The 15,686-nt window shown below is 38.2% G+C and overlaps 1 protein-coding gene across 2 annotated transcripts; it reads right to left on the bottom strand.

The window, feature by feature from the left end:
• Window positions 1-7,706: 7,706 nt before the first annotated feature.
• Window positions 7,707-14,834, bottom strand: LOC144645211 (rho-associated protein kinase 1-like). Of its 2 annotated transcripts, none has more exons than XM_078504706.1 (6): window positions 14,499-14,834; window positions 12,837-12,912; window positions 11,410-11,513; window positions 10,274-10,355; window positions 9,287-9,452; window positions 7,707-8,575 (listed from the first exon to the last, which is right to left on the bottom strand). In XM_078504706.1, exons 2-6 carry the CDS (start codon window positions 12,891-12,893, stop codon window positions 8,418-8,420), a joined length of 567 nt encoding a protein of 188 aa, XP_078360832.1. In that variant the 5' UTR covers window positions 12,894-12,912; window positions 14,499-14,834; the 3' UTR covers window positions 7,707-8,417. The 2 variants fall into 2 exon arrangements, with proteins under 2 accessions (XP_078360832.1, XP_078360831.1); XM_078504705.1 differs by having other exon boundaries at window positions 12,837-12,909.
• Between the last annotated feature and the right edge of the window lie 852 nt (window positions 14,835-15,686).

Genomic DNA, 15,686 nt, shown 5'->3' with positions numbered 1-15,686 from the left:
GTCATATCTTTTTGGTATATGAAAGGGTAAAAGGTATATGAAACGGGCGACTTTTCTAGCAAAATGGTATATAAAAGGGTAAGGGGTTGGACCTCGGAGTGGAGCCTTCCCGTACAAAACCTTTTTTGAGTAGCCCCCAGGCTAACGGAACGCCTGAAACAGGCTAGCGGAAGAGGGTTGTCCCTTTTCCGCTCGGGGAAATATTAGACAGCTGCACACAGGCTACAAGCAAGGAGTGCAAATATGCTTCCGATGATCGCCATAAAGACGGTCTTTTGTCGTACGTATCAGTCAAATGCTGGGATTATTGATTCTCTTCACTAAGCGCATACATTTCTCGTTATGAAAGTGTTAAGAATTCGGTAGTACCAACCTCGTCCCTAGGGCGCTTTTCCCTTCAGAGCGGGAGGGCCCCCTCCTGCTCTGAAGGGAAAAGCGCCCTGGTTGAGGTTGCGGTTGTACAACAAGACAATACCACATATGACCAATTGACCCCTTGGGAAGTGCTTGCCATTTTCTTTAAGTGTCGAGATTTGGCGCAAAAACTATGTTTTGGTGCGAAACAAATAAATTTAACCGAGATTATTTTTCAAGTGGGGTTCAAACAAAGGACCGTAAACAACAGTGTCAGAAAGAAGCCACAGCATGTGAGCCACAGAAATTTCTGGAATTTGTCAGCGAAAGTGGGTGGGACAGCAATATAAAGTCTATGCGATGGTCAAATCACCACGCATGTTTCGCAATGTTTGAGCCATTTGCACAGGTTTTGACTTCTTTTTAATATTTTAGCCAGTGAACGTTTTTTACTGTTTTTATTATAAAAATTCCTGGCCTTTCAACGGTTTTGTGATATTTTCATAGTAGAACAGGATTGTGCATGTGCTGCTCTTGAAAGAGTAAATTATTCTTGATTTTAGACAAAATAAATTGTAGCTTCTGCACTGTAATACTTTAGAGTGCCTACTAAAATGAATGCTAGAAGAATTTTACTGGTTCTCTAATACAAATGCTGCAATCTGATTGGCCGAGCTATCAGTTAGAGTACACTACTTGCCATTGGTGTGCAGCGGCTTAAGGCTGTTTACAAAATGGCGAACTTCACCCTAAATTTTCTCAAGAACACTCACATAAAAATTCTTTAAAATTTGCAGACCACAAGACAAGTATGTTAGGTCAAAGCACCAGAAGGTGTTGTCCAAAATATCTGTTGATGGCAAGTTATTTATTTGGCCTTATGTCAAATGGGGTGTGGAAGGCACAGTGGTCTAATGCTTATCACACCAGACTCCAGATTGAAAGTTCTGGTTTCGAGCCCTGGCCGGGGTCACTGTGTTGTGTTACTCACACACTGCCTCTCTCCACTCAGGTGTATTAATAGGTAGGCTTTTGTACATCATGCTAGCATTTTTTCGAGCATTTTAGTGAGGCAAAAGTATTGAGCATTAATCAAGCATTTTAGTGGCATTTTCCAGGAAAATTGATTCTTTTCGGAGAAAATAAAAAAGAAATTTTTTTTTTTTACAAAAAATGAGACTAAGGGCCTGTTTACAAGCAGGTAGGGTAACCCTAGGTGCTAGGGTTACCCTAGCAAGAGGGTTAGAAGATAGCCCGGGTTTACAAGCAAAATTCGCAGGTAGGGTAACCCTACTTACCCGGGTCAACTTACACCGGTTACGCTTCAGTTAACCTTGTAAAATTTTGTCGTTAGAAACTGTTATTCGAAAATAATTCCGTTCCAGTGCAAAAGTACGACAAATTGTGAATGAACACGATGTTTCTTGGTCACAATTCGCTGTTTTTGTCGGTATTTTTAAACATATTTAGCTTTTTGGAGCCAAAATAAAGTTGTCCCGGGGTAGGCGAGTTATCCCTAGCAGAGCGTTTACAAGGCGCTAGGGTTACCCTAGCAGCTAGGGTAACCCTAGCACTCAGCTAGGGTTACCCTAGCTGCTAGGGTAACCCTAGCGCCTTGTAAACACGTCGATGAAAAAAAGAAGAAATGTGGGAGCGCTAGGGTAACCCTAGGTGCTAGGGTTACCCGCCTCCTTGTAAACAGGCCCTAAAACTCAAAATTCAACAAACGAACGGTTTTTTAAAATTAATTTCAAAGTTTGTAACATGGTGTTATCTGTTAACACTTACATAAACATACAAGTGTTGCAACGAATGACAACAAGGTATACAAGTTCATAAAATAATACAGCCAAAAAAGAAATAATCCTCAAAATTGTCTAGGAGGCTAAGTACAAAAAGTAGCTGACTATCTCTAGAAAGTTATTTGTTGTTGAATTTTGAGTTTTAGTCTTCATTTTCTCTAAAAAAAATAGTTTCTTTTTTATTTTCTCCGAAAAGAATCAATTTTCCTGGAAAATGCCACTGAAATGCTCGATTAATGCTCAATGCTTTTGCCTCACTAAAATGCTCGAAAAAATGCTAGCATGATGTACAAAAGCCTAAATAGAAGCACGTGCCATGTACGCATCGAAGACTATATACGATGTTTGACAGTCATTTGGCGATGTTTTTTGACTTCATCTATGGATTTAAACATTTCTAATGGAACCATTTTGCGCCCTTGTAAACTTCAATACAATACAAAGAGCAAAGATAGAGAGCAAATTTATTGTGTGGCTGTTTGTGTGGCTAAGTTGAAACTGAAAAAGGAAGTTGCCCCCCCACCCCCCCAAAAAAAAAAATATATATATATACATATAACAACACTTGATTGCAAACCATATCAGAGGTTTTCTTACAGTTTTGGACAGGTAAATAACCTTCAAAACTAATAAATTTAGCTGAGATGTAAGATCTTTAGATGAAGCAAGAAGTTATTGTGTACTTTGCTCACCGGACCATGTGCGATTTTTTTTACGAGATATGCAGTTTTTGATGAATTAAGTGATCCCAAGCGATTTGAGGTCGATTGTGCGCTTCAGGATTTGGTCGCCAAAGTGAAAAATTTAGTCGCATTGGCTCCTGTATTGGGCGCAATTTGACGCCCTGGAAGGGTATGGCTTTTGAGCAGTTTAGTCTGGGATAGGGTATAGAAATCAAAGAGTTTTAGAAAAGAGTATCATTTGCCAGGAAACTGATTGGTGCAGGTAGCATGACAAGTTAAGACCAGAATAGGAATAGGAACTCAGAAGAGAAATAGGCTTTCCTAAACGTAAATAAAATCATCGTGGCATTGTTGTTGACAGATGGTTTTCAATTAAAACACTGATAGCGATACAGTCTGAAGGGTTTCAAAGTACCAGCGGCACGCCCCCGCCCAAAAATATACAGAGTACCCCCCCCCCCCTCCACCCCACCCCTCCGGGTTTCAAACACTTTCCTGTAAGGGGGAAATCGTTCTTTGAACGAGAACACATGGAAAGATTTTCCTATAAAGACCTAATGTAGATCATACCTGGTAATTTTAAATGGTCCTAATGTTTCCAACTTCACATAATTGCTGCCTTTTGTGCCGGTAAAAGCTGGTAAACCAGAAAACAACTTCTCTTGACTCGCAAGGTTTGATTTCCGTACTTTTAGCAGCAGAGCATATACCACCAGCAGCTGACGTTTCAGTAATCAGTAGCCCCACTGAAGAACAAAGAAAAAAGTTTTGGTCTGTAATTCCTTTCACATGATGTAAATTACCAACGAAAACACCGATAGTTGAGTAGCTCATGCTTGAAACTGCCGCCATTTTGAAGCAACAAGCTCACTGGTTACCAACCTTCCAGTGAGTCGCGCGATCTTACATACAGTACTCGGTTCCAGTAGGACCGCTACAGAGAGCTTCCGTGGATAACGCTATCCATCCGATAGCGAAGTTTATTTTGTCGACATTTATCTACTGGATAGTGATAAACGTCAACGTTGATAAAATATGTAACAGGACGCCGTTGAACATTTGCATTTTTATCTTGCTGAAGAAGGCAACAGTAGTTGCCGAAACGTCCAAAAACAATATTTTTAGCCAGTGTCAACTTATAAATTCGAATTTTTAACATGCCTGGCTACAACCCGAACATTTTTAGTTTAATTATAATTTAATTTTAAATCAAAATTAAGATCGTTATTTTTAGTTTATTTTAATTAAAATTAAGCTCATAAAATTAAAATTAAATTAGAATTAAATTAAATAAGTTAAATTTCAATTTAATTGAATTTTAATTAAATTTAAATAAAAATTAATCTCATTTAATTTAATTTGATTTTAATTTTTAATGTTAAATTTTCAGTTTAAATTAAAATTTTAAATTTTAAAATTGAATTAAAATCAAATTACATTAAAATCAAATTGAATTAAACTTAACTTAAATTAATTTAATTTTAAGTTAGTTTTAAGTTAACTTTTAGTTTCATTTTAAATTTCAGTTAGAATTTTAAATTTTGAAGTTAAATTAAAATCAAATTAAATTAACATTAATATTAAAATAAGTTTGAATTAAATTTAGATTCATTTCATTTTGATTTAATCTAATTTGATTTTGGGATTTTGAGGATCGTTTGGGATCTTCTAGATCGTTCCGATCTAATAGTATTCGCGTATCCACACAGAATTATATCTATCTTAGATTATCATATCTTACCTCAAGGGTGGGTTGCCCTTTTTTCCACTGCGTATCCACTCAGGATTATACTTATCTTACCTCAAGGGTGGGTTGCTCTTTTTTCCACTGCGTATCCACTCAGGATTATACTTATCTTACCTCAAGGGTGGGTTGCTCTTTTTTCCACTGCGTATCCACTCAGGATTATACTTACCTCACCTCAAGGGTGGGTTGCTCTTTTTTCCACTGCGTATCCACTCAGGATTATACTTATCTTACCTCAAGGGTGGGTTGCTCTTTTTTCCACTGCGTATCCACTCAGGATTATACTTACCTCACCTCAAGGGTGGGTTGCTCTTTTTTCCACTGCGTATCCACTCAGGATTATACTTACCTCACCTCAAGGGTGGGTTGCTCTTTTTTCCACTGCGTATCCACTCAGGATTATACTTATCTTACCTCAAGGGTGGGTTGCTCTTTTTTCCACTGCGTATCCACTCAGGATTATACTTATCTTACCTCAAGGGTGGGTTGCTCTTTTTTCCACTGCGTATCCACTCAGGATTATACTTACCTCACCTCAAGGGTGGGTTGCTCTTTTTTCCACTGCGTATCCACTCAGGATTATACTTACCTCACCTCAAGGGTGGGTTGCTCTTTTTTCCACTGCGTATCCACTCAGGATTATACTTATCTCACCTCAAGGGTGGGTTGCTCTTTTTTCCACTGCGTATCCACTCAGGATTATACTTATCTCACCTCAAGGGTGGGTTGCTCTTTTTTCCACTGCGTATCCACTCAGGATTATACTTATCTTACCTCAAGGGTGGGTTGCTCTTTTTTCCACTGCGTATCCACTCAGGATTATACTTATCTCACCTCAAGGGTGGGTTGCTCTTTTTTCCGGGTTTTAAGGGGGACTAGCAGTTCCCACTTTTAAACAGGAATGACGGTCAACTTCGTCTTGATTCAACTTCTTTAATAACATTGCCTCAGGCGTAGAACCTTTACTGACAAAGTTGTTCTCAATTCTCTCTGGTGTTTAAAACAACTCGCGCTCTTTTAAAGTGGCCAGATTTCTAGCTGTCAATCTCTGTCAAAACGCCAAATTTGATGTATCTAAGCTTACGTAATGACTTGCGCAGTTAGTTTTCGTTGTAGTACGACTGCGCGTTTAGGTATTAACATAAAAACCTTCGAGCTTATTGCGATGTCGAAAACGCTTTTCTGTCCAAAATTTCCTTACGAACCGAACGTAAACTGGCCAAAATAAAACAGCGCGAGCAATATAAAAATTACAAACATTGTTTTTCTACAACAAAAACAGTTACAAGTAATACAATTGTACAGTTAGAGCTGAAAATAGGTTTCTTTGTGTACAAAGTTCAACAACAACTTTTCCACTAAACTCGAAGAAGAAGGGGCGTGTTATTCGGTAACTACAGTCCGACCCCTTTCCATAAATGAATACTAAGTTGTTTACGAGTTCAGGGCAGTCGTTTGTACAAGCCGAATTTAAAAGAATACTTACGTACATGGTTGTTCAAACAAGGGTGTACAAAAATGAATAAACATTGTACAATAGTTAAAAAGGTTCTTTGTCACTTACAGAACGTGGGAAAATAGGGTCAAGGTTTCCTGCTAGAAAAATATCACCGAATAAAAGTGTATAAAACAACTTAAGGTCAGAAAACAAGTTATTCCAGGAAAGAATCCGTGGTTGACCAATCTAAGGTCAAAAAGGTCAAGATCTATTTAATCATAAATAGCAAACAAGTATGTCTCTTGTTCTTAAAGACCTTAATACAATGGTTGATAGTGTAGGTTACCTAGGAATGAATAAATATTATGAATTTACTTTGTCGTTCAATAGTCGAACAAAACTGTTTTCCGGCAACTAACTCACAAGAAACCTTGACTCTCGTTACAAAAAACACACACTAGATAAGAAAGATAACTTCAACCAAAATTACACTCAATTCAAACATTCTCAAAAATCAGTATATAATTGATATCGTAATCAAAGATGAAATAAGTGTTTGATGATAAAAATAACTTCACAAAAGGTGTCAAACGAAAAGAATGTATTACGCGAAAACTTAAAATTGTTATGCAAAATAACCGTTCAAAAACATCAACTTTTTATGGTTTAACAACTGCGTATCCACTCAGGATTATACTTATCTTACCTCAGGGGTGGGTTGCTCTTTTTTCCACTGCATATCCACTCAGGATTATACTTATCTTACCTCAGGGGTGGGTTGCTCTTTTTTCCACTGCATATCCACTCAGGATTATACTTATCTTACCTCAAGGGTGGGTTGCTCTTTTTTCCACTGCGTATCCACTCAGGATTATACTTATCTTACCTCAAGGGTGGGTTGCTCTTTCATCTGGGTATCCGCAATTCTATCATCAGAGAAATCTTCCCACCCACAATTCTCAATATAAGGCACACAAACACACAGTGAACGAGACCAAAACAGCCTGCATAAAAATCTCAAATTTATTCGGGGTTTTCTAAACATTGGAAGCAAAAACGCAAGAAAACTGGAAAACCAAAAGCTTATAACTTACAAGCACCGAACTACAAGCAAATATTATAGAATCTGCAAACTATGTTATAAAGTCTAGAACAACAACAAACAAAATCGAGGATACTACCAACCTCAGTAACCTTGGAAACTAGCTTTTTTTCCTACAATGAAACTCTTTCTCTGGGATACACTCCAAGAGCTTCCAAATCCGTCAAATAAATAACCTTCGCTGGCATGGTTAATTGTACATACTAATCAAGACACCCGATATAATCTAATGCTACAGACTGAAACAGTGCAATGTTTACTCAAGTTGATAAAATTTATAAAAACTGCATAGCGCCTTGTTCTTTATTACTGTCCTTACTCTAATCTAATGTTCTGGAGAAGATTTGAAGAAAATAACCAAACAATAAAACACCAAAGAATAAAATTAAAAGACGTTATACTTAAGGCCGATTTACACGGTACGATTTTGTCGCGTGCGACATGCTTGCGACATGCTTGCGACGCTTGCGACAGGCCTACTAAATCGAACCTACAACTCGCTTACGACTGTCGTAGGTGTGTCGTAAGCTTGTCGCATGCAACAAAATGCTTGCGACGCTTGCGACAGGCCTACTAAATCGAACCTACAACTCGCTTACGACTGTCGTAGGTGTGTCGTAAGCTTGTCGCATGCAACAAAATCGTACCGTGTAAATCGGCCTTTAGTAAAATCATCCTTTCAAACCCCCTTACTAAATTATATACTGTTAATAGCAAAAATGGTGTATGCCCTAATATTGAAAGCTTTAACCTTAAAATTAAAATTTATTATAAAATGGAGAATATATTGCTATGAAAAATTAGCAATCAAGGATCCTTTTTTTAAAAAAAAAATTGGGAGAACTGGGAAATGGGAGGAATTAAATGGAAATAAGAGAACTATTGTAAGTATGTGTTGTTACTAGTGCGAGTAATGTATTGTTTTTAGTGTAAGTATGATAACTTAACTTTGTCTTGTAATTAGTTGCGCGGTTGTCATCTTGTCATTTAGTGTATGTGTATGTATGTATTTTGTTGGCGTAATAATAAACAAAATATAATGGTAAAAATAAGTCTTGTTCTTCACTCTTCTTTACAGCCGTTGTTTGGGCTCGTCATGCAACTCTTCCTCCCCCTCCCCACGTGTGTGTGTATGTGTGTGGGGGTAGGGGGGGGGGGAAGAAGCCTCGCGTGACAACCCAAAAAACAGTTGCGAAGGTGACTACTTGTTCTTCGGTGTACGAAATAGCGTTTAAATATAAATTTCAATGTATAAATTGGCTCTATCGCTGAGGGACTGAGATTTTCTTCGTTAGAAATCGTCTGATGAGTGCCAACAGTTGCAACTTCTGTCCACTCTTTGCATGCGTAATTCACGGTCTTTCCTGTGCATCAACTCTGCCAGTTTGTCCGCAGCTTGAATTCTTAAAGTTCTCTCACTATCCAGCTTCTTCTTCAAGCTTTTGAGCTCTGGTTTAACAATCAAATTTATACTATTATTTGTTATATCGCTTCACCCTGTGAAATCTTTGTTATCAGCATCTAATTTCTCATCACTACGAATAATCAAATATAAATACAAAAGATGACTGAGATGGTCAGCTTTTCCAAAGTAGTATAGTGAGCCTGTATAAAGTTTGACATGGAGTTTTGAAACTTCTCTGCATGTGCCTACTGCACGCCCAAGAATTTTATCAGCTGACAGTTCGCTTGGGGCGTCGCCCTGGTCTTTCAAAGTCGAGCAAGTAGTATTCCTTAACATGACTCAACTAATGATCTTCTAAACATGAGAAAATTGAAATCACAAGGCCCTTTAGGTAGCTTGTTCCAGGCGTTCAATTAGTGGGGAACGGCGCGAAAAGGAAAAAAAATAGGGAAGGGATGAGGTGTCGCTTCCTCTCCCTAGCTAGTCCCATCCCTATTTTTTTGCTCGCCGTTTTCATCTGTCACTCTTCTTTGCACCATTCCCCCCTCCCTACTTACCTAAACACCTGGAACAGGCTGTTCTTTAGGCTGCATTGTGTCAGTTTCATGCAAGTAAACAGAAGCATGTTTTTAGTATTCTAAATAAATTATCAAATCCCACCACTTTGATGCCATAAATGACCTACTTCTCATCCCTCAATTAATTCTTGCTAGTTCTAATTCCTTTTTTAACCTGGCTTCACAGGATTAACCTACCTTCTTGTAAACTCTTAATCTTAGAATTAAGTTCGTTTTTCTCGGATGTTCCCCGATCCAAGTTGTCTGTCAACAGCTGGTTAAGCTCTTTAAGCCGACTGATCTGTGTGCCTTTTTCTTTGACCTCCAGTTTGATCATGGTCTTTTCTTGCTCGAGATTAGAAATCTGCATGGGAATAAAAGAACTAAATTGTGATATTTAAGTGGTAGACTGGAGAAGCGCTAAGAACGTTAAGGGACTAAGTCCCAGGGATTTCGCAGTTTCGTGAACTAAACTGTTCTGAGATTGAACATTTAACTGAAGATATAACCTTAAGAAATCAAACTTTCGGCTAAAAAAATCAATTTTTTTGGAAGGTGCGCGGAAACAACTTGAAAACGGTGGCTAACGTATTCAAATTGCAATCTATTTCCATCCGAGCCATCCACAACCAAACACACTGTTTAACAAAAAAAAAACCCCCCCCCCAAAAAAAAAAGCGGTCTAATAGGTAAAGTTTAAGTGCTCTAAACTAGCATTTGTTCAGTTGTATTTTAACATGGTGATCATTATTCCATCATAAAAAATGGGGCTCACCGAGCTCGTTTTTGAGTTACAAGCACTTGAAGTGAAATTAAGGGTGCTTCTATTATATTTAACAAGTTATAAACCGTTGCTTTTTTGACTTCGAATGTCAAAAAAATAATCATAACTTGTTCACCAGTGAATTGGCATCTGTTTAATACCAAAACTGTTGCATCAACTGAAAAGGAGTCGTTATAGACGTAAGTATTGATTCATCAAAGTTGAGGTGCTAAAAAAATGCAGGTAGCCTGCGAACAGGCTCCTGAGTAAGGCCCCCGTACTCCCTCTCAGTTCCCGCTCTTCCGCTCGCTTCGCTCGCGTAAGCCCACACGCTTCGTGAATCATCCCTTATGCAGCACACAGTACTAGCCTGAATTTCATACCTCCCTCTCTGGTCGCCAACTGACAAGACTTGCACTTACTTGTTCTTTGGCAATGGACCTCGCCAGCTCTTCTGAGTCAACCATAGTCAGTGCCGATTTCAGCTGGGTCGAGAGAGACTCCCTGAAAAATAAAATATCTATGTCGGTTTTCAGCAAGTTTCTGAATGATAATATAGCAATCTGTACCTCTGATCAGTGATCCCTCTGAGTCTCTACTGATTCAAAAGCTGAATATCGCTGCAGTGTCTGTTAATTTGTCCAAAAATATTGCAAATGAATCCATAAAATGCAATGTTCTGTGCCAAATATTGTTTAATATGTCAATCTAATAATCAAAATGATTCAACTGGTAACATTCCTTGAAGTAAATCTAATCATTTAGCTATAAATAGCGATCACATTTGCACTCGTCTAACTGTAACTGCCTATAACCGCCGTAGGAGGGCAGAATTCAATCCTGCCTGGACAGAAAAACTGAAATCTTTCAAACTTCCCACATTGATGTTTGTTCATGTTATTTTTTTACAAGCCGTGGAGAATTATTAAGAAAGCTGTCTATCAAAAAAATGTGGGGGACGCCGACCACTTAAGAGAGTAAACTGAAAGTGAAGTTTACGCAGTGGCTACGAGCCCTACACAATAACATGTATATGTTTAAATAGTTGACTCAGCGTGCGCACACGATGCATGACGTGGCATGACAAGCATCATGAATTACATGCACAGTAAGGATGCACATAAACAATTAGCGCAATCGTTCTTAAGTGACACGTTTGTAAAATACACAGCTCGCAATTCTCCTAACCAGTACGTGCTTAACTCTGTATTTATATTTTATTTAACAATTAGACTACAAGCCCGAGTTTTCTATGAGCAAATAGTCAACGAGGCGCAGCCGAGTTGACTATCGCTCATAGAAAACGAGGGCGAGTAGTCTAATTGTTTTAGTAGAAACTCTAAAGGATTTCAATCCAAAACCTACAATATTGTGCACTTTGAAGACAAAAATCAAGAAAATTTACCGCTTAAAGAGCTACGCGAGCGCGCGACTGTTTTCTATCGGCGAATAGAAATCAGTGGGAGAACCAATCAGATTCGCGGATTTCCAATAGAACACAGCCGAGTTTCTACTAAAGAGAAATTAGATGTCAATCACTTAATTAGAGACTTCTCACTTCTCTTCTTTGAGTTGACAAATCTCATTGCTCATCTTTTGCAATTGTTTCGCCTTTTTATCATCAACCTCTCTAAGTTCTTTCACTTGTCTTTTGTACAAAGTCTGTATGGGAAAAACACCGACTTAGAGGAAAAGGATAAATAATAAATAGATCAAATTAATAAATTAGAATTATTTTATGAGGGTTGCAATTAATAGTCTAGACTGACTAACAAACCTGTGGCCCTCAGATTCCCTATCGAATTGGAATTTAGTGTGGTTTTTATGGACGGGGAGAAAACCGAAGAACCTGGAGAAAAATCATTGGAGCAAGGACGAGAACCAACAACAAACTCACATTTGATGCTGGGTCTGGAATTCGAACCCAGGCCACATTGGTGGAAGGTGAGCGCTCTCACCACTGCGCTTACCATGCAATCCCAACAAAATATCAAAAAATCATGTGACAAAGTGAATATATTAAAGACGTGTGTGAACTGGGGATAAATGATGCAACGAATGAGATGATCCTTACAGTGTGTAAGCAATTTGAGCAATAATTTGCATCTTTAGCCTGAAAAAAAATTTCAAGGCTACAACAGGATTTAACCCATGTCCTCCCCGGCCCTATACCAGCGCATTGTTCTAATAACTTCTCTATGAAGCCTTGATATGTTGAGAGCAGGTCAGTGGTGGGTCCTAATGTCCCGCATGTGGAGTAGACGACAAAGTGAATATAAGAAAGACATATATGTGAACTGCGCCCCCCCCCCCCCAGGCGGGGCGAAAACATACGATAAATGATGAAATGAATGAAATGATTCCTCGCAGTATGTAATTAGCAATTTGAGCAATTGCATTTTTTAGCCTGAAAAAATTTCAAGGCTATGTTATGGTTTAATTTTATATTTGGTTTAAAATTTTTAAACCAGTTTGATTTTTATTTTATTTTGTCTCCTATTCATTATCATAATCTGAAACAAAGGAAAATAAAAATCAAACTGGTTTGAAAAATAACCAAATAAAAAATTAAACCACAACAGCTACAACGGGATTTGAACTCGTGACCTCCGCGATACCAATGCATTGCTTTACCAACTGAGCTCTGAAGCCTTGATATATGTTGAGAGCAGGTCAGAAATTGTGAGTCCTAATGTCCCGCATGTAGAGAAGATGACAAAGTGAACAATTACATCAAAGACATATATGTGAACTATGTATAAATGGTGAAATGAATGAAATGATCCTCGTGCCTTCATATATTGAGGGGCTTTTTAAGCATCTTTGTGAGCTTATTTAGCTCATAACTGACCAAAAACTGAATGTCAAAAAACCCCAGAAGTCAATGGGTTAAAGGTGCCAAAGAAAGATGCTTCTCTATTCATACTAATTAAGCTTCTAAATAAATACGATTAACTTTTACTGAGAAGTATGTTTAACACTCACCAGTTGGTCCTGAAGTCCCTTAATTTGCAGATTATCCACAGCACTTGCGCTTTCCATGTCAGTACAAGGTGCACTGCTGTATCAAAAAGTTACATTCTTGTATGAAATATTTTTTTTTTCTTGCTTATTTCTATTCTTTCTGGCCCTCTCCCCAAAGAAAAAAGGCAGTTTCCCATTTACAGTGGAACTAGAATTTAATTTAACTTAATTTTATTTTAAATTTAATATACCGTACACAGAGATTGTATTATGCTCTCAATCAGAAACCCATAAGGGTTGAAACGTGTAACTCCCTATGTTTTGCATTGTACAAAGCGTTTGTACATTCGTTTACACTAAGTACCATATTTGGAAAATCACGAGAAACGTTTAACCAATCAAAATTTCTATACCTTTGGATTAAATTCACAGCGCGCGCTAGCTCACGCTCGATGGCGTAATCTTGTTTTTGAACAAGCTTGGTTGAATAAAGTTAAATTTGGTTAAATTCTCCTGTTTCTTCTTCTTGAAGTATAGTCTGGAGAACTTCGCTTCGATACACTTAAATGTATTTCTCTAGTTAATTTCTGTAAGAAATTTACGGCGTTTAGGTCAAAATTCAAGCAACTAAGCGCAAAACCAAAAATTATGTTGCGTGTGTCGATCATTACGTGTATAAAACATTCGCGTACAAATTCTTCGTGTTTCCAAATATGGTACTTAGCAAAATGAATATTCAAATTCATGCTGTGTGCGCACGCGTTACACGTTTCAACCCTTATGGGTTTCTGTCTCAATACTAATAATCATAATAATATATTAATTATTATGATTATTATTATTATAATCATTATATTAAAGGCTAAATCAGAGAAATTATAGTAAAATGTGAGTTTTTATATACAATTCTTCTGAATCTCTGATTATTTTGATTCTCCAGGTTGATTTCTGAGGCCTTTCAAATGGGGTAGCTGTGTTGCAATGTCACATGTTTCTGAGAACCGATGTTGCCCACTCGCTCCAACAGCTGTAAATGTTGCTGTCTTTTGTCCCGCTATAAATTGGGTCACTGTCGCATTTCAGTGCTTTAATGATGTCGCTTGTCACTGTTAAACCCCAGTATTAAGAGTCATGTTGCTTGTCGCTTTTACCCCTTGGAAAGTCGTGGCTTAACTGCAGAATACCCTGCCACTCTGAAGCTATTAGCCTAAAACAGTGGCTACTTGGCTACCACATAGCCATGTAGCATGAATATACCTCGTTCTTTAATCCATGAGCCGCGTAGCCGCATACCCATGTAGCCACTGTTTCTGAGGTATTGCTTCGAAGTGGCAGTGTATTCTGCAGGTACTCCGCCCTCATTTCTAGAAGAATCTTTACTTTATAGGTAAAATCGTAGAATCGGAAACTACAGCTAGATCATAATATTCACAAAATGTTAAGTGGGTAAACTGGAGAATATTACCCCTTAATTGGTGTATACTAATCTCCAATATAGCCATAATCGCACTACTCTTGGTCTGCGGAAGTTAGCCAAAAAAATCACGTTACTTTTTCTCAATGCGGGTCCACGGGAACAGTAGATTCAAATTACACCCTGGCCGCTTGGCCGGGGATTCATCGGCAGCTAATCTTCAATCACACTTTAAAATTTAATAAAAGACTGCATATGGTAGAGCTTACCTTATCCTTCACTCGAATTATTTGCAATGGCGTCATTAAAAATAAACATCTGAGCGTGCACACATACATACTTATGCCGTATTAAATCCGGAAGTCACATGGAGCGATGCCTCAGGGCGACCATAAAGGGTTCCGATTCCGCGTAAGCGTTTAATACGAACTTTTCAGCTATTTAATTGCCTTGAATAACTGTACTTGCCGTCTGAGCGTTTCATTTTGTATGGCGATGAACCTTTGAAAATACATGGAAATTCAGTTCCTTCCTGTTTTCGGAACGATTATTGCAGCGGCACAGCGTTTGTGAGTTGCTGCAGTGGTTCGAAGCACGTCCGCCATATTTAAGTAATGGTCCGCGTAAAAACTAGGCAGGCCAAACGCAAAATCGATTAAAAGGTGTTAAGTCTTAATTATTAATTTCAATTAAATCGACGCATGTGATTGGTCAATATCAAAAAATCGCCCAAAAAAACAAGAAAATCCTGACAAAAACAACATTTTTTCACGTAGTTTTCCCCATGCCCCTGTTATCCCTCTCACGGCCAAGTTTCAGCATTGTTCTATGCGCCAATCAAAAGATAGAACGCAAAACATGCAGCGAGCGCGATCTCATGCGACGCCATGTTGGATTTGCGATCGGAGCTCTGAGCTTTCTAGCCCTTTACGAGCGAATCTTGTCGTATTTTTCACCAAATTTATTTATTATATATTTCTCGAAATACAAACATATTATTTATTACAATTGAAAAGTATATATCGTCGAAAATATCGATGAAAATTTCCTTCAAGAGTGACTGCTGCTTTCCACAACACGAAGGGTGACGGATTTGGAAATGTTGACCTGGAACAGTTGTTTGCTGTCGCCTGCCAAGAAGAAAATTTTTGTGGCACTGGTAAATGGAGTCTAACTGGTCACAACAAGTGGAAGCAAAAGATATGCTTTTGTAGGGAGAATACCACTCCAAACGAGATGCGAATTTAGCACTTGCATTGAGGTAAGCTGAAGGCAGTGGAAATATTTTCACACGTCCGCGCGTGTAACTTCTTACAACTGGCTGGTTTGTTTCTTTCGAAACGCGTCTGTCTTAACTCTTCTCTCATTCGACTTTGTTATTTTTCTAGGCTGCTCCATTTTCAACTGCTACGCCACTTCAGGAATTGAACATACAAGTCTGGTGCCGGATTGCAGAA

Source organism: Oculina patagonica, chromosome 3 (assembly GCF_052425735.1).
Source record: "Oculina patagonica isolate OP01 chromosome 3, crgOcupat, whole genome shotgun sequence".
NCBI lineage: Eukaryota > Metazoa > Cnidaria > Anthozoa > Scleractinia > Oculinidae > Oculina > Oculina patagonica.
This window is presented reverse-complemented; position numbering and strand designations above follow the sequence as displayed.

What these genes read in the sequence shown, in the direction of transcription:
- LOC144645211 (XM_078504706.1), bottom strand. Translation starts at nt 12,893, where the DNA reads ATGGAAAGCGCAAGTGCTGTGGATAATCTGCAAATTAAGGGACTTCAG. An exon ending in TGTCAACTCAAAGAAGAGAA is followed by an intron (nt 10,356 to 11,409) that starts GTGAGAAGTCTC and finishes TTTATTTTTCAG; the next exon opens with GGAGTCTCTCTCGACCCAGC. An exon ending in GGTCCATTGCCAAAGAACAA is followed by an intron (nt 9,453 to 10,273) that starts GTAAGTGCAAGT and finishes ATTCCCATGCAG; the next exon opens with ATTTCTAATCTCGAGCAAGA.